At 39.6% G+C, this 20,028-nt stretch overlaps 1 protein-coding gene across 1 annotated transcript in view; it reads right to left on the minus strand.

Moving 5' to 3' along the window:
* EFHC2 (EF-hand domain containing 2) overlaps nt 1–20,028 on the minus strand; it is a 57,377-nt gene that overhangs the window by 31,968 nt on the left and 5,381 nt on the right. Inside the window, exons 2-7 of the mRNA XM_059466425.1 lie at nt 17,112–17,297; nt 12,031–12,181; nt 5,345–5,568; nt 2,128–2,382; nt 473–583; nt 10–148 (exon numbers count right to left, since the gene is read on the minus strand). Coding sequence (XP_059322408.1) covers nt 10–148; nt 473–583; nt 2,128–2,382; nt 5,345–5,568; nt 12,031–12,181; nt 17,112–17,297 — 1,066 coding nt within the window. The remainder of the gene's footprint in view (nt 1–9; nt 149–472; nt 584–2,127; nt 2,383–5,344; nt 5,569–12,030; nt 12,182–17,111; nt 17,298–20,028) is intronic.

Here is a 20,028-nt window from a genome sequence, read left to right on the forward strand (position 1 = left end):
ACTACTTACCAATTCCATACTTTTTCCTGTAATGTTCTTTAGTGAATTCATCACAATCACAGAGTAATATTTGCCTTCCCCAAACATTAATTACTGCCCCTATTTTTAAGTCACTGTCTTTGTAAAATTCCTGACGCACTGCTCCTGTCTAATAAAAAAAGGAACATTTATACAGCAGTTTCATAAATCTGAGAATCACACAACCTTTGTTAAAGCCCAGGTCATTTAGAGTGCATGATTTAACAACCTTTGAAGTCCATTGGTAAGTGTATTTCACCCTATGTTAAGCTCCTTCACTTGTACAAATGTGGGATTTACATAGAGTAAATCTCAGTAGCTCTCATTTGAGCCACTCTCCAGTGGCAACACAATTTCATAAATAACTCTCTTTGTTGCAGAGGATAACAACCATAGAAATTACAAAACTACAATAAAGATATTCAACATCTGGAGGCACTCAATAATTTCTGACCTGCAGAACATCCCGGATGTAATAGCCTTTGTTTCTTCCTGGCTTTGCCAACACATTGAGCAGGGTGTAATTGGTGATGGTGCCTGGATGATATGGAGCAGTGGGAGCATTCTGCAAGGAAAGAGACCAGCTCTTCAGAAATATGGGTGACAGTGAAGAAAGAGAACTCTGCTACCTTGGAACCAGCAGGTTTGTTATACACTGGCTGTTATTGTAGTATTTCTGGGAGATTTTTTAGTAAATTCTAAGATTCTACTACCAAACCTAAAAGCCAAAAGTGTATATTCCAAAAGCCAGAATGTATATATGCCAGAAGCAGCATTCAGAATCTTACTCTCTCTCCAAGGGTAAAGTCTCCTTTCTCTTGGAAGCAAACAGAAAGCCAAGGTCAGCATACCCAAAGTACCACATCATTCTCAACATCTGCTCTAAAGGATATTATTTTGATTGGTAATAATTATAAAAACATGCAAAGGACCATTCAGGATTGGTGCTATCCACTACACAAACAAAGGAGATTCAAGTCAGCATGATTTTGTCGGCAAAGATGTGTTTTTGTTTCTGTTGTTAGTTTTAAAATTACAGAAGTAATTTATCCCAATAATATCAAACTTAATATATATTTATGTCACATTTTTAAAAATTATGAATAAACTGCTGATGCAGAGTAATCAAAATTAGTTACTTTGTCTTACCACCTCTCCTGACCCCTCAACTTTTGATTCCTCTGCTGCCATTCTCAAAATTTCCAGAGGAAAAAGCCAGTCCTTAAAATTGCAACATGAACCTCTGTGGTTGAAGGGGTCTGATATCATAGAGCCACTGCTAAATCAGCATCTCAGAATACAGGACTTATAAGGTGAGAAAAGTGTAACATTTTGCTGGTAGGTTTTTATTACAAAATCTCATGTACATCTATGGTATCACAAATAGATTATCAGTGTTAGAAGGAAAGGAGGAAAAGGCTCCCAGTATTTTATTTCATCCCTTGGCTGATGTTATTCTATCATCAGGATCTGTCAGGAGTGATCCAGAAGTGTATCCAGATCAGTAATTTTACAATCATAACAGGTTACAGAGGATACAAACCCTTTGAAGATTTCTCTGAGTGAAGCCTTCCCCATGATTAATTCCCAAGAAAGATTATTGATGGAATCCTATTGATTTTAATTGGCTTTGCTTAATGTGCCAAACCCAGAAACTCAATTTTAAGAAATCACACCAGGTTTGCTATGAAGAGACGTTACAGAATACTAAAACTGACTTTTCCAAAGGCTGCAAATGTAAGTCATAGATCAAATCTGAATTCACCTCAGTTTTACAGAAGCTTATCAATATTAATTTTCTTGTCTTCCAATATTGCAGAGTTTTATTAATGTAGTTACCTTAATACATTAATATAGGAGAAAGAAAATCATAAGACATGTCTGTAACTAAGTGCTCCTTTTAGTTTAAATGTGAAAAGCTTAAAAGACATTTTTCCATCACTTATTAATTTACTACACAAGTATGTGTGCAAAACCTAAATCATGCAATTATGATTAATACTCTGAAAACACTTTCTAAATATCATTACAATCTTAATACAGGATTTTCAAAACAAGGCATTCAATTTTTCTTAATTAGTGGAAGAATTTGAAATTTTCACTGCTCACCTTTGGAAGCTTGTCTCTTTTGAGGAAAAATGGAACCACATCCCGGCCTGAGTTTGGTGGTAAAATTTCTCTTATATCAATGGTGTCATCAGACAAATAATAACGGAGAACAAGTTCCCGTGAGTCAGGAAGCTTCGACTCTGGGTCATTCCACACACAAGAAAACCCCAAAACTTGTCCATCAAACTCCAGGAATTGTTTCAAAGTGTCAAAACGCTCATAAGGGTGGAAAGGATTTGTGCTCTCCAGATATCTCTGGTAAAGGAGAAATTAAAAGAATTTTAATTAATGTATTTTTAATTATTTATTCCTAGAAACAGGATCACAACTGCATGGTGCTGTCTAACCTCAGAACACAGGTTTAGGATTTTCAAATCACACCTCACTATTACAATACATGAAATATTATTTATGTCATTATCAGAGAAGTATTTACAAGGTTGCTGTGCCCTCAGAAAAAAAAAACATTGAAAACCATTTTGCACTGGTTTTAATCCTTGTTTTTCTTGCAACAAGGTCCTCTAGATCAGAGAATTGTTAAATTATTTACAGTACAGCTCATATTTTCAAGAAACTGCCTGTGGTAATCAGATGACTAGAACGCCAAATAGCATCACTCTTCCTGATTTACTCCCTTGAAAATGATTTCTTACAGATAATGTGGTGTAAAGAATCAATTTATTCTTTTCCTTTTGGTATTTTCTGTTGTTCAACTTTAAAACATACATTTTAAACTTTTGATTCATGCTACACAGTTGGCAGGTACTGGGTATGTTTGTTCTCCTCTCAAAACACACCCATGGGTCTGAAAAGGAACAGCAAATGTTCAATTAAAGAACTTTCCAGCTCATGTGACAATGTGCTTCCTGCAAAACCAGTAGCACTGGGTTAAACTGGGTCCCAGTATGATGATCCAGTCCAAGGACTGCATTTCTGTACTGTTAGTTCACATCTATAAATGATGACCTGAACAGAGTGTTTTTCACAAGTCCAAATCCACATGACCAAAGTGCATGAAAAGGGATGAGATAATCCTTCTCATCTACAAAATTGCTTGCAAAGAAGAATGGTGACAGACATTGATGAGACAATGTGAACTGAACTGTCTGAAAAGAAAACAATGTTGACTGTAGACAACTTATATTGTTGTCTAAATTTCTCTTTATCCACTAACATACCTTCTGGCCTTAAAAATCTGTGAGAAAAGGTCCATTCTTTCAGAGCATCAAATCTTAAAATAAGGAGAGCAGAACCAAGTTATTTACCTTCCCAGTGCTCTCTTCCCTCCTTCCTGTCCCTTGAAGATGCAACAAAACACAGCCACAGAACAAGGTAACACCATTGTCATCCATGGAATACCATCTCCAACAATACAGGAGGAATTTCTTCATGGAAAGGGTTCTTAAACAGTGGAAGGGGATGCCCAGGGAAGTGGTGGAGGCCCCATCCCTGGAGTTGTTCAAGGAACACATGGATGTGATATTCTGATCTGGGTGACAAGGTGGGGACTGGTCACAGGTTGGACCTGATGATCTCAGAGGTCTTTTCTAACCTAAATGGTTCTGTAATTCTGTGAAATATGAGTCTAAATGGTTTACTGCACTTTCCACTGGCCTCATTTTCTATCCCATCCCATTCCTTCCTTCACACCTTCATTTTCTGGCCATGTACTAGGAGTCCAATGAAAACCAATTTAATTTTGCTCAAAGTAGCCCAGAGTAATCAAAAAAAAAATTACCTTCCACACATCAGGTGGTAATTTTTTCACAGAAAAGTGAAAGCATAAGGCAGCCAGAATCTGCTAAATAACTTTTCTGGAATTTCTCAACAACTGAGAACAAGAAGACATAGATTTTTGTAATTTTTGGTCTTCTGAAGCTCTTATTTCTCAAACCTTTTTTCCCTCTCCATTCTCTTTTGGGATTGATATGCCCAATTCTTGAATGTTTTGCTTGTGGTTAAAAAAAATTAAAACCAAAGTGGGTTATGCAGTATCATACAAAATGTTGACACAGTCTGACAGTATCAAGACAACTCAGCATGTGTTTATATACACAGCTGTTACCCACAGGGGCTGAGTAAGGGAAAAGAAACCCATGGCCAGGCTGAGTCACCACAACACAGAACCAGATGTGTTACAAATGTGCTTTTCACTGGGGGACTGCACAAGCCTGGCTGCATGAATGAAGAGAAATCAACTTGTTGGCCAGAGAGTGCCTCAGAGACAGGGAATTGTCCTACACATCTCAGTCACAGTCACCTTCCATTACTGCTGCTGAGACCCACAGCAGTTTTCTCCCTGGGAGCACTGAGGATGCCACAGGCACAGGGAGGATTTGCTGCTTCCAGAGGACCAGCTGGATCTGTCACAACAGGCTGCATATGGTGGGCCAACAGTCCTAAGAGTCAGGTCAAGTGCCATTTGCACTCATATTAATCAAGAAAAACAGAACTGGGGGAAGCTTGTCATTTTTCACAACAGAAAACATCACTCCCATTACTATTCCCAGAGGGGAAAAAATATGAATAAAAACAAACAAATCCTGCAAAGGGGAATCCACATAGAATCTAGGAGTTGTGAGTGAGACTTCTGGAGGTGTGTGTTTGTGTACATGTGATCCCAGACATTTACAAAAGAGGGAGGCAAATAAAACCTCACAAGTCTTAAAACTGCAGAACACTGGGTTCTGTATGGTAAAAGAATTTACTTTACACATGTAAAGAGCTGTTAAAAACCTCTTGGAGTAGAGATGAAATATAACATATGAATAGAAGAAAGGAGTCTGCAGGTAGCCATGGGTGGGTTGGAACCACAATTCCAATTAGATCGTCCTTTAAACCCTTTAAAAGTGTTTATCATCATTAGATTAGCTCAAGCAAAATCATAAGTAGAACATGTAAATTATAGTAGAACATGTAATAGGTACATCTTTTTTTTTCTTTTCAGATTAATACTGAAAGGCTTATATTATTTTTCCTAATTAATTTTATTCTGTTTTAAAAGGTTTACAAACACATCAAGAGAAAATTATGTATATAGTACAACAAGGCACATACCAAAATGTTTAAATCCAAGTTTTCTCTTGGGATTTACTATGTTGAAATAGCTACTTTCTATTTGATATTAAAGAAATAATGTATGTAATGCATAGAAGTAATGTGCATTGAAATCAAGTTTTATTGAAACCAAGTTTTCACCACTGCTGCCCCTCCTGACCTTTTGCCGCTCTGTGGTGTATGGGTCGTCTGGACGGCTGGCAGGAGGATTTAGTCTGATTCCTATCTTCCTCAGGAAATTTTTTGTGTACAGGTCACAATCTATAATCTTATATTTTCGGCCATAAAGGGTTATTTCTGTGTTGATATTGAAATCATACATAGTATAGAACTGATCCTCATTAGGAGGTGGGAGTGGAACCAGGCCCCGTCGTAAAATAGTTCCTGGAAAACAGAGTAAATTCATGAGGTAAACAAGGTTTGCACTAAGGATCCCAACAGAACTAGGCTTAGAGAACAAAAACCTGCCTTAGAAGGGAAAAAAGTTTGATTAACAAGGGACATTGAACTGATATTGAACTGAGCTTCCTTAAGGAGCACATGGAAAGTAGAGACAAGAGAGGTGAGTTGGGCTGATTCCTGGTCTGAAGCAAAGAATCCATCTCAAAAATACAGAGCCACAACTTCACAACCAACAGTCTCACAGAAACAGTACCCAAAAGAGAAAGAATGAGAGGAGAGGAGAAAAAAGAGAGATATTTTAACTTTGACAAAGTAATCAAATACTTAAATTTTGTTATTCATAGTCCTTAAATGAAAGGACTGTTATCCTGACAGCACTGAATTTTATTACCTTTTGAAGATTAAAAGACAAGGAAACTGCCATTGGCCTATCAGCTGAAAACGCTCAAATACATTGATGAATTGGGTGATGCTTCAAAAGTACTCAGTGCTTGTGAGCAAGAGACTGGAGCATCTTTCAAATGAGCAAAGGTTGAGTCTGGAGCAGAGATGACTCGAGGTGGGGGAAACATATGAAAGTTTACAGGGACCTGATGGGAGGGAATGAAGAAGATGGAGCCAGGCTCTTCTCCATGGTGCCCACTGGCAGGATGACAGCAAATTAAAGGACACAAAATTCCAGCTGAGCACACAAAGCCGTTTTTTTACTGTGAGGGTGATCAAATACTGGAACAGGCTCTCCAAAAGGGTTGCAAAGGCTCCATTCTCAGAGAAACCCAAAAGGACATGGCCCTGGGCATCTGGACATCTGATTCTGCTTGGAGCAGGAGCATGGACTGGAGAATCTTAAGGTATCCCTTCCTACCTCAGTGATTTAGGGATACCACAAACATTTCAGAAATAACTTACAGGAATTTTAGAACCAACTTAAGGGGCCCTGGGGAGAGAGGGGATAAAGAGAAGCAGAGCAGAAGGGAGAAAGATACCACTGTGTCTTTCTTGGTGTTTGAAGGGCCTTGTTCCTAGGTTAGCCCATGGAAATTCTTTATTTTTCACTTTATTTCCTTGTAGACTAATTTCTATGAAATACCTTTATTTACTACATTATCAGAGTTGCTTGTTAAGTTCTAATTCCTACAATGAAAATATATCCTTAATTTTTCAGTGGAATAAAGCAACAAAGCAGATTTACTTTACGTTCCCATTAAAATAATTATATAAGACCCATTCATCATCCTGATGTTTCACATATACTGAATCCAACATTCTGGTTACTGACCTTTGACTGTAAAATAAACTTGAACCTCCATCTGCTTAAGCATATTAAACACCTATTTAGGATGTATCCTCATGAAAGGTGTTAGAAAATGTGGGATGTAGCACATTTTAATGAGATTTAAAACTGCATTGCATTAGATTTTAAAAACCATATACTTTAAAAGATTTTACCTGATTTTGGCTAATTCTTAGGTCAATCAACAGTTAATGAGGTAAGTCAGAGGATGCAAATCCTCTGGAATCATCACTCTAGCTAAAATATAATGGTTGATGATTTTCTAATAGGAGGTGTTTTCAGAGATTATATTCACTTCAGGTTTGGTGAATCAGTCTCAGCTTGTTTTTCATATCACTTTTAAGGGTGAAACACAAATATCCATTTTGTTCGAGGGAGAAGAATTTCTTTCCTAATGGAAAATATCTTGTAGAGATATTATCTGTAGCAATCCTTTGCTTTTATTAGGTATCACTGTGCCTGATGTACACATGTACAGGGTACATTTCATAATGTTGAATTCGAAATTTAATAAAACCTGATCAGCTGGGGTTAGGTCTCATCATTTTAAAATTGTTCTTCCTTCTGGAAAATAATACATTTCGCCTAGAAATTTGTTGCAAGCTGTTAAAGGAGCATCTGATTGTGCAGTTTTCAGGTTGCAAAGGATGGATTGCTGTTCCTGATGGTTCTTTGCTTGTCAGTTTATTGAGCAGGACATGCTACTTCACCACCAAGCATTGATTTAAATATTTGCATCTGGTCAGATAAGGCCCTGCTCTAGTGTGCTCTTGGAAAGGGACCTGGGTACTGCTTTGCTCTGGCAGTGGTGGTGGCACTGAGCTCCCACACCATAATTTGTGGCATATCTTCTTTGCTCTTGGGGCTTTGGGTTATTTGGCAACCCCAACAGCTGCTTAAGGAGATCTCACTAGTAGTGAAGGCCTTTTGACAATGAAGCTGGGCAGAAAATGATTTGGTGTCTGCTGCTTCTCTTCTCTGAAGAAGATATTAAATGTTATCCAGAGTTTCCTCAGCACAGCTCTCTGACTCTGCACAGCTCAAGAGTGCATTAGAGAGAGGAGAGGAATGAGTAATACCTGGAGTTTGTACATGCTTTGTTTGCACAGAAAGGAGGAGAAGCCTCCACTATTATTCACAACAACACAAAGAATTAATCCCAATAAACAAGGAGGCTTCTTACATTCACTTATTCACCCTTCCAGAACATAGCAAGGTCATGATTTGGCCACCATCAAATATGGCAAAATCACAATTATTTCAAGGCCTTGGGGGAGGCTTAAACTCTTAGATAATCTGTTATATTGGAGGAGCTGATGCAACTTCACTTTCCCACTTGTACTTTCCTCTTCAGCCAGCTGGCCTTGGGAACCCAGCCAGGAGGCATCTCCACTCTCTTTTTCAGCTGGCTGACCTTGGGGAAAGCAGCCAGCTGCTCCACTCTGCTCCGGCTTGCAGGGTCTGGATTGCACTGGAAGCTACAGTCATCCCCACAGGAACAGAAATGACCTTTTGATAAGACAGTATCAGCCAGCCACAGTCCTGCTAACTGGGAATTACATGTACAAAACACTTACAACTGCCATACATAGCCTGGCTCTCTATGGGAGAAGTTTTTTTCTTATACTGAAAGAGTAATTATCATTCTGGCTGTGGAAGAAGCATTTGGAGTTTGTCATGTGGTCAGGTTTTCTGTCCTCCTCTCCTTATCTTGACTTGGGCCTTGTGCACTGTGATTGTCCTGCTGTTTCTTGCTTTGATTCTGGTTTCTCAAGTTCAAGGTCTCTGCATTTCCTCCTCAGTACAGACTTCCTCTAATGCTTCTAATATTTGCCAAATAGCAAGGCAGTATCCAAAATTAAATGAAGTTTAAATTTAAGCTATTTAGTAGCAACCTTGTAAGTCCAAATTAATGTCCAAGTACAGCAGCCAGTTTCATAAAGCAGTTTTTAAAGTCACTGAAACATTTCCCACAGATCATTTACTTCATTAGTTTGAGATTTTGATCAATGGTAAAAACATGTTTTCTCACTTTTTTTCTCTGAAGCCAATTTGTTTTAATTTTGTGAAATCATAATTCAATTTAGAAATTCTTCTAACTTCTTTGACCACTGTTCCTTCACCAGATCTTCCTACAGTCTGTAAGCCTGTCCAAATTTCCACAAAGCCACAAGCACTACAAGGGTGCAATGGGAAACTACTGCATTTCTCCAATCCCACCATTCAGAACATCAAAGTCTCATTTGTGGGTTATGGCACAAGCACTGGTAATCCCATGGCCTCAAGGCATTAACCAGCCAAGAGAAGATCTACCCTTGATCTACCCTGTCACAGCTCTACCTTCTCTCCAAGAAGCTTCCCTAAAACAGCCATCCCAGCTGTCTGGTTTACATCTTTTTTGACAGGGCAAACATCCAAGTTAGTGTGACCAGCACCCTCTGCCTTCAACAGTTCAATTCTACTTTATCCATCACTGGTTTTTGCTGTTCCTCTACACAGCCCCTTTCCTGGCACTGCAACTCTCAAATTCTCCACACAGACCGAGCCCATCCTGCTCCTGATGTCCTCACACATCATGCACCTGTGATCTTTTGTTCAGGGCAGCTTGCCTTTTAGCAACCCATGCTCTCCTACAGCTGAACTCTCCTCTACAAATCCCTGGAATTTTAATTAACTGAAAAGTTGTATTTCAGCAGATGTGCAGAGAGCAGCAAAATGGTCAGGATCCTGAACTTCAGTTCAGTTCAGCTCCTCACCGTGTTGTGACCTTTTCTGTATGATCATGGGTAAGGTTTTCATTCCTTTGTGCTTCAGTTTATCAGCTCCACAATGCAGACACTTCCACACTTCCACTCCTGTTGTTCTTGGGCTTAAAAATACCCAGTTAGGATAAAAACATTTAAACAAGGTAAGATAGATAGATAGATAGATAGATAGATAGATAGATACATACATACATACATACATACATACATACATACATACATAGAATTATATTAAAAGAGGAAATGGGACAATTCTTTATTGAAAATGGTAAGATTAGCAGTTAATGATTTAGTATATATTTTTAAGAAATATTGGTTTTGCTTGTATTCAACAACAAATATTTAGAGCCTTTAACATAATAACTTTGTCACTGGTCTTCAGTTATGGAGCATGAAGTCAAACTCAAAGTGCATTTGAGTAGAGAATCCTCTGATGAGTGTCTCCATCACCTCTTTCACTCCACATCATATTAATTTCTAGGACAACAAGAATATTTATGTAGATGTTTATGATAAAGTATAGGCCCTGTATCTATGCATCAACTGTGAAGCCCAAACACATTCCAAATAGTCCTTGGGCCTTTCAACCTACAGTTTTTCTTCCTTCCTAAACACAACCAATACACAGAGCTTCTTCACCAGATAGGTACCAGTGACAAATAAATTAAGAGCAGTTTGGAGATCCTGGAACATTTTTTTTTAATCCCTCAGGTAAATATGTTGCATATACATATTTATCCCACATAAAGTACTCAGACAATCTCATTGAGACTTTCAAAACATCCTTGCATGGAAGACTGAGAAAATTCTTGTTTCTCTCTAACACTATTCAGCTAATTTTAGGTCCACTATCAAAGGTGATTCCAAGAATCATTAACACAGATACAACTGAGGAAACAGGAGGAAATTGTAGCCTTCCTGTCACCAAAAGAAAAGGACTAGACTGCCAAGAACATTGGGGCTGAAGAGGCAGCCTGCACAACTCATAGTACAAAAACAATGAAAATAACTCCTTCAAAGGAATCAGCTTTGAATTTGCTTTATCCTGCTCTAAAGAATCTGGCTTCCACCTTGTCTCTCAAAGGCATCACCTCTGACTCTCTGTACTTCCTTTGTCAGTGGACATTTCCTCTAAGCCACAAACCCCAGAAGCAGCTGCTCCCACTCTTGGGGCACACAAGTCAAGGAAAACCTAAACCCAATGATGCCTCCCACATCCTCAATAGGTGTGCAGGCTGGGGGTAAGGGAACAAGCCCCAACATGATTTTCTTCACATGAAAAAGCACTTGCCCAGGTAGGAGTAGGACAAAGTTTCATTGCATTCAAAATCAGTCCCTGTGGATGAGCTTAGAAAACTTCAGGCAGGAACTACTCAACACAGAAACAGCAGCACCTGAAATACTGTTTTAAGAGATTCACAGGCAATTTATCCCAGTCCTAACAGTAATGATGCACATAACACCTTTAAATATTATCTTATTCTGTAGACAGAGAAATTGATAGCATCTGCTGATCTGGGAAAAGAATAGGGTAGTTAAATGGTCAACTTATTTTTCAAAATTGCTGTGCTAAGAATGTATAAAATGTACAAAACATCTTTGGGGACTGGGAGGTGCATCCATCCCAAGACATCCTGCTTCTCTGGATTACATCCCTTGAAAACTTTTAATTCTGGCAACAACCCATAAACACCAAGAAGCAGCAGCTGTGTTCCCCCTGTGCAACAGGATGTTGACTGCTAGATCACATTTTCTTAATATAAACCAAGTCCAGTAATACCCCAGTAAATCAGCACAGCAAACCCTCCTCCTGAAGCCCTCAGGCTGGCCCCAGAGCAGGGCTGTGACACTGAGGCAAGGCAGCTCCTCAACTTCAAAGGCATCAAGGAAGAATTACTGTGCCAAGGGCACTTTAATCATAAAAGAGCCAAAAGCCAGAGGCACAGGAGACTCTTGTCCTCAATAATGGCAGAGACACTGCAGTAGCTCATGAACAATTACAGAGCTGCTGCCACAGAGCTCCCTGTCACTGCCAAGACAGGAGGAGGCAGGCTCAGGAATGGAGATCTAGAACACAAATTGTTTTTGCAGGACTGACACAACACTGACAAAGACCTTACCACCTTGATTTCAAGCTACCATATTAGAGAAAAAACTGTATGTTTGAGTATGGGAGAGGTTTCAGCCTTACAAAACCCACATCTTGAGAAAGGACAACAAAAGAATTCACATCATGATCTGTAACAAGAAAAGACAATTATACCTGTGCATTTACACCCCATTTTAGCTATAAGAACTCCCATTATATATCCTTTGGAATGGAGCAAGACCACAGAGAAGAGAGATATAAAGGGGAGGAAAAAAGGTGCCAATAAAAACAGATACCTTGATTTATGCCACTGTCTTTCACTACAGGCTCTGTCACTTGAATTGTATCATCTTCAAGGAAGAAATATATTTTACAGTGTCTGATTCTATACAGCTCTTGATGCTTTTCAGGCACTTCTTCTTCAAAATAGGCATCAAAACACAAAACCTATTAAAAACAATAAATAAATATAAAGCAGCAAAATCTCCAACACTTTTGCAAAATAAACTTGTAAAGGTCATGAGTAACTAAATGTATGGATTTCAGGAGGTAGATTTATTTCTCAGAAATGTAAGAACAGAAATCCACATTAAAGCACATAAATATAAAATTCTTTGCTTGGCATTTTTGTTATCACAACATGTAAGCATAGATGGGACTCTAAAGTAAAGAAATAATCAAATACAAAACTATCAGCAGGTTGCTTGGAAAATCTTCCAAACAAAGCATTTCTGATAACACAATGAGCTTCCCAGGTACTGAAGCAAATTTTAGACTGCTATTCTATGAATTATAAGAAAATACAGTGCATGATGACAGCAATGGCTTTACCATCAAGGTAAGTGGAAAGAGTTCTTTTTAAGCAGATCCTGCAAGTGTTCAAATGAATGGTACTGAAGGCTATCAGAGAGAAATGACATTTTTCAGGAGGCATTTACAGCTGTGCAATGTTGGCATTTCAAAACTTCCCTGCTTCTGCAGTTCAGTGAGTGGGGAAATCACACAGAGTGTAGCAACTTCTCTTCATGGTCTCTTCTAACAGCAATAATGCAAAAAAAAACCCTTCACAGGGGAAGTGCTCATTGTCCCTCATACCTGGAACTCCCAGATCAAACTCGGACACCATTACACAAACTTTGCACTTCTTGGTATCAGTTTTTAACCACCAACACCAATGTTAAGGGACCATGAGAGATGTATCTACTTCCTAGGGCATGATCTAGCAGGATGCCTGCTTTGGTAGTATGTGCAGGAAGGCATTAATTAAAACAGGCTTCTATCCTGTCCCCGCAATACATTTGAGTCAAATGACTGTTAATTTATATTTAATTTTCCACACTGGTTATATTTAATAAATGCAATTACCTTTACTCTTGATTCATCACACAACCTGAAGCATTGAAAAAAAGACAGTTTAACCATTCCCTATGTTTCAACAAGCATCTAGCAGACCATGAGCTGGAAATGTTTGAAATCAAATAAGCTGGCTTATTAGAGTTCCCTGCATGACAGAACACACTGGTTAATTGTCTGCACTCCTTTTGCTCGTGCCTTTGGGAATCTCAAAGTACCTCCTGGAGTGCTCAGGAGTACTCTGTCATCCAGAGATTTTATAACACCTCATGGACAAGAACAACCTCCTTTTCTACAGCTGGGCAGAGAGAAGTAACAGCCTGCCCAGGAGCATACAACAGCCACCCTGTGTCCTGCTCAGACTTCTCAGTCACATTCCCTTCCCTCAGGCAGGGTAAGTGCAAGATGAGAATAATTCTGTTTCCAGAAATTATTTCAAAGCCTCAGATCCCACTGATTTTCAGTAACCATTGAACAGTATGACAGACACATTTTTGGCATCAACTCTCCTGCACTGTGACCCTTCACCACTAGAGAAATAAAATTTAAATTATAATCAAATTACATAATCATTACCTGTTAAACCTCATGGCATTAGATCTTCACACAAAGGAATCTAGAAAACTCAGATACAGTTTGTTAAACTAGTACAACATGCAAGTTTGTGAACAATGTACAGATTTAAAAATATATTTTAAAAATTAATACTTGTCCACATTTTTAAACTGTAGATTTCACTGTTTCATGTATCAAACACAAAACACTGTACAAAACATCTGACATACAGCTGAGGCAACACAAACTATCAACCTGCAACATCTCTTCCTCTTTCCATTTGTCTAAACATTGGTGCAAAGTGCCATTTTTGGTGACCAAATGATCCTTCCTGGCCTCCAGCTACTGCTCTGGAATGACCAGGAGCCCTGTATAAATCTCTTGAACATGCCAGGGCACATAAAAGGGCTATGATAGAACCACTGTATCCCATTCTGAACATCCTGGCCTTCAGCTGACAAGGACCAGAACTTCATTCCTCATCCAGCTGCTGGTAACCCATGAAAACACTCAAAACATGGAAACTTCTGCACCCTTTGTCCCTATTCTGCCACTCCCACTAGAATGCTCTTCAACAGCTCTGCTTCATCACTAATTGTTCTTAATTTTGTCAATGATCTCTTCTGAGAGTAGTTGTCTCATGAGACACAGCCAGGCAAAGCAGTCTGCTTGCACAGAACTCCAAGCCCAGTCACATCTTTAATACATTGGATTTATTTCTTTCTCTGAGCACACACCTATGCCCTGGTTTATCCCATCTGAGGAGCTTGTGCAGGTTCTTTTGCACTCACACTTTATTCTCTTTACACCCTTATCAACATGCTAGCGTGTGACAAATATATGCAGCAACCAACTGAAATTTGGCAGATCAAAGCAGATGATTTGGGAAGTGTGAGGAGAGGAAGGAACAGAAGATGACTTACTTTTCATTTTGGACCAAAATTACTCTTAAAAATACTTAAAATGTAACACTTACTACCTGGAGTCTCATCTGCAGTACAGAACAACAAAGTTCCCATCCCATTCCTTAAAAAATTAAATGTTACCTATGAAAACCAAAAATAACAAATATTGAATAAACTCTGCAGCACTTTGCAAAGTGCCACAAAGTTTTCCCTGGCACCTGTGATAGTCAAATTATAAATATCATTCCAAGCCCAGGAGGCCTTGTGTGTGTACTTAATCATAGAAGAAATTAAATTTACACCTGCTTCCAATTAGGCAAGTGAAACCACAAAGACAACTTCTCAGCTTACTTAATAATGAAGTTTTATGCCTGTCCTTCTTCCAGTTGCTATGGTACTACTGAAAGTTAACAGCCAAAGTGGTGAGAAAGCAGCTTACATTTCAAAAGATAAACACCCACTCAAACCTTTTTTCATTAAGTGCATTCTGCTGAGTCCCAAACTGCAGCACTGGAGGACAGAGCTGCATTCCAGGCTCTAAACTGGGGAAGCTAAATTACTTGGAGAGTGAGTGCCCTGTAACAAACTGCCATTAATACAAACACATGAGCCCTCCAGAGGCCAATTCTGAGCCTGCAGACTCCTGTCCTGGACTGCCCTGTGGATGGATTAATCAGGAATGGCCAAAGGGCAGCAAGCTCCTCTAACCAGCCAAGGCCAGGAGCTGATGCTCACTGGTGTGGGAACCCAGAACATCCCTCTGGCTGTCCAGGACACCAGACCCCCTGCCAGGGGGCTCAGGGACCCTGGCACAGAGCCCAAAACACCTGTGGGTTTCATTATGACCCATGGAGCAAATTACCAACCTTAGATGAAGATCAGCAAGCCACAACAGTTTAGGTAGAATAATATGAAGTTATCATAGGGTGGAAAAGTAGATTTTGGGGTTTTTGGTATGGGGGTTCAGGAGACAAGATGGAGGGATCTGGGCATGTCCAGCCTTTCTCCTTCTTCTTCTTGGCCTCCATCTTCTGCTGTGATGTTGGCACTTTTGGATTGGTTTAAAGTAGAAGCTCACTGTCTAACATAGGTGATGGGTACTGGAAGGTAACTGTAAACATTGCACATGTAGTTTTTAGTATAAAGACATAACACTGCCCCAGGGGCAGGGAGAGTGCCTGGACTGTCCTGCTGGATGGACCTTGGCAGGGCAGGAGAAAATTTTTTATATTTAAGATACAATAAACAACCTTGAGACTGAGAAATGAAGAGCTCTGACTCCTTCTTCAAGGGCCAGGCTGGGAAAAAAGACTTTCTAACATTTCTTGGGGTCACTGTGACCAGCTAGAGATCCCAACACACTGGAAGGTCCCTCTGCCTCCTACTGAACCCCTTTGATTCCACAGGCTTGGATCCAAGGCCTGAGGAGGAAACACAGCCTCCAAGAAGGGAGTAGGAAAAGCAGGTCCAGGTCTGGCTGAAGCTTTAACACCTGGGCACACTGGAGCAGGTCACACCCAAGCCTGCTGCTCTGGGAGCAACACCAGGGATCTCAGAGGCAAAGCCAACCAAAGGCATGTGAGCTGTTCAAACCCAACATTTTCTTGTTGTAGTTCTGCTCTGCCAAAAATGAATGTGTAATTGTACTCCAATTACCTGCATGGCTTCTCTTTTAAAGCAAAAATTATGAGATTTGCCCTTCTTCTCAATATTTAAATACCATAATCATTTAGTCATGCAACATTTCTGCTATCTGCTGCATGATTCCTTTTTCTGGATCATTTTCCTTCCCTGATTGTAGGCTTTTTGCTTTAGAAATAAAACATCTCTAAGTAGAATTTAATGTGAATTTAAACATAGCAAGCAACAACGTGCTACAAAATTCCTGTCATCACAGGTTACAGTTATTTGATAACTCTCTAACTTAAAAGGTGACACTAAATTCTTGCAAAAAAAAAAAAAAACCAAAAAGAAACCCAAACAAAAAAAAAAAAAAAACAACCCAAAAAAGTAAAACCAACCAAACAAAAACAAACAAAAAAACAAGCCCTAATTTTAAATTTCTGTGTCTGTATCAGACACACAAAATTATACAATAACAAATCATACAGAAGTCAACAGGACTTTGAGCATACAAGTATGATGGGATGAGTGAATCTCAAGCATGGAGCACTCCACTGAGTTTAATGATTCCCAAGTGCCCAGACACACTTTCTCCTGGACTGAGGATTACCTTACCTTCATTCTCACCAGCTTGCCAAATAATTCCCTTATTGTCATCATTTTCACTAAAAAGAAATATGCTTCCCACCCCCTTATTTTTGTTAAATCCTGTAGGAGATGTATCCCAATACAGAAACATTTTTATAGATTGTTTTTATGTTTATATTAATTTTCCAATATATTAATATAATGAAAAAAAATACCCACTACCACTATTTTGTCTATCTAGGAGCTTTTTTTGCATGCACAAAATAATCTTCTGAAATATCTAATGGAATGTCATTGTTATACTCTGTCATATTGTGGCTATTCATCAAAAAAATATATATATTTCTACATACCTGCTTGTCAAATGCTATCCAAGAAGGAGGACCACTTCCTGATGCTTCAGGATGCACACTGCTGGCAATTTTCAGGGTCTGACCAGGTAAAGGTTCACCTCCTATTCCAGGTTTATCTTCAAACAGCCTCCGAACATTATTGCTGTACCCACAGATCTGTGATCTGTGGAAGTTTTCTCCCCCAATCTGTCAAAAGTGCAGAAGAAAAAGAGAAAAAAATTTCTGTGTTTTTGTTTTTAAGTACATGATAGCTGACCATCCAGGCAAGGAGGATTAATCATGCAAAAGTTTCTTTATATTTACTTTTAATACAGACTCTAAAAATCTGTAACAACTGGAATGCTGCAAGTGACATTTTCCAGTGGCAAATTTGCCAGTATTATAGACAAAAATGGAATAATATTCAATAATTTACCTAGTCTGAGAGACTGGACAGTAGCAGATGTTTAACCCCACACTCCTTCCCTGCAATAAGGATTGAGGTGGTAGAGAAAGAATCAAATCACCTCAAGAACTGCTGTGAAAGGTAAAGGGGAAAGGCCTTTCCTACAGCTCTCCAGAGGACAAATGGAAACAGCTCAGCAGCACTCAGAGAACAGCCTGCTCTCCTTATTCATGTCCAAGATCTGATTTACACTTGCATCCCTGAGTGATGCAAGTGTAAATAAATTCCTCTGCACTAGTGAATACACTTGAATTTTGAGAGGCTGGACCTGAATCAAAAGGCAGATATTCATTTCATCTGGGAGTATTTCAAAAAAGGTCTCTGTAGTGATTCCTCTGTATTATTACTAATTTTTCAGGCAATTAAAGATGGAGTGCTTAAAAATATAGGAACAACCAACAGCAAAGAAAACCATCTTGCCCACTCAAATTTCTTGGCTGGGGCTGGAGCCAGTCTTCAGTGACACAGAAAAGCTTCTGGGCTGACACAAATATCACTCCTGTCCCTGGGAATGTCCCTCCTCAGAAGCTGCCTGCTTTGCTGGCCACAGGCAGCTGGTGTGAGCTGGGCTTGGGCAGCAAGCCCCTAATGACCCCACACAGCAGACCTGTACAAGAGGACAGGGAAATAGGAAATGCCAGTGAAAACTCCACTTCCTCCCATGAGCAACAATCCTGACTTGTTAGCTCCTCTCACTCTGCTATTCTTCCCTTTCTTGCCCTCTCAAATCCTCAAAATACTTTATCTGGGGAAGCAGAGAGGGGTCACTGCACCCTGGCATGTCCATAAAGAGGAGAGAGGCCATCAGAGCTGTGCCCTCCCTCATCCTGGGGCTGGGGGAACATGAGGGAAGATCAGGCTCAAATGGGAACTGATGTTATGGCTGAGAAAAGCCAAGGTAGAGGAAAAGGTTGGACAGCAAAATTTTTCACAGCAGCACCAGAGCAGCATGTCAGTCAAGCAGCAGGGACAAAATTGCCTCCCCACTCTATTTGGAAGACTGGGCATCACTGATTATCACATGCATTTGTGTAAACCACTACTCCCCCAAAAGGTGTAGACAGTTCTAAGTTAATATCATAAATCAAAAAATGGTACAAATAATCCTTTTTCATGATGGCAACGTTCAAGTGCTTCAAGATAACACAACACACACCCAGCAGAGCAGTTCTGGGAACAAGTGCAAGCAGTGAAGCAGCAAAACCTGAGAGTACTCAAGCAGTAATTTCATTCTGCCAGTATGAAAGAGTCAGGAATTGAAAGGCAGGGAAGCAGCCTCATGGCACAGAATTATCAACACCAGCCTGCAGGAACTCTGCACATTGGGGTCACAGGCTGAACTGTTCACCTGCATCCAGGTGCTCCAAATCCAATGGCACAAACCAGAGAGCTGCTGACATGAACAGTCCAATCACTGCTTTAGCTGAACCTTGCTTAAAATCCTTTTGCACACCACTTTGGCAAGGACAGCAGTATGAAAAAGTATACCTACTATTTTTACAAATCATTATTTTTAATACCATGATAATCAATGCCTATACCCTTGCTTAGGTTAAAAAAAGCTGAGCTAGCCAGTGCCATTTGAAACAGTTATTGCAAAGGAATAAGGTTCACATACTGGGGTCAGGAACAATCAGAGCTATGAGAGCTCACCCCCAAAGAAGATACTTTAAAGGTAAGCAGTATTTTGAACAAAGGTGGATAAAAGAGCATGCAGAAAGTATCATAATTTAAAGAATTATATAAAGGAAACAGAAAATTTCTCCTCAAGATATAACTCAAGAACAAGAGTTACTGAATAAAAGAGAAAACCAATAAAAGGAAATGCTTATATGCAGACTAGGAGTTCATGGGGCATTGCTCAAGCCAGGAATTTAACCAGTCCCATTTGCAGGAATGATGCCCAAAATTAAATATTTTATATCAGCAGAGATTTGTGAGCTGTGACATAAAATGCCACACTTCAGTGTGAGCACTGAGGGCATCAGGAGCAGAGCTCCATGTGGCCATCCCACCTCTCCCACAAGAAGTGAGGACAGCTGCTCTCCTGGATCTGGAGCAGCCAGGCACTGACAGGGGCTGGCACCTCCTTGGTAGCACATCTGCACTTGGGATGGTTTCCTCTCTCTCCTTTGGGTGCTACTGAACTTCCCTTTGTTCTTTTGCTTCTTTTAAAAATAATTTTGTTCCTCTGCAAGCTGAGAAAGAGCTGGGGAGAAGTCAGGAAGGAAGGGAGCTTTCTGCATTTATCAGTTCAAATGCACAATAACTACAGTCAAGCTGAATTTTAAAAGGGGATTTTCTAAGCAGAAACATCTGATTTATACTGAAGGTGCTACAGAACAGATTCACTTTTTGGTACAGCAACTATTTAATTATTTTCCCTCTATTACCAGAGCATGTGTTAGGGAGAAAGGCACAGTTAGCAAAGCACAGTGAGGGTGGCAGTTTTCCTGAGCAAAGGAAAGCTTT

This window comes from Ammospiza nelsoni, chromosome 2, assembly GCF_027579445.1.
Source record: "Ammospiza nelsoni isolate bAmmNel1 chromosome 2, bAmmNel1.pri, whole genome shotgun sequence".
In the NCBI taxonomy this organism is placed as follows: Eukaryota; Metazoa; Chordata; class Aves; order Passeriformes; family Passerellidae; genus Ammospiza; species Ammospiza nelsoni.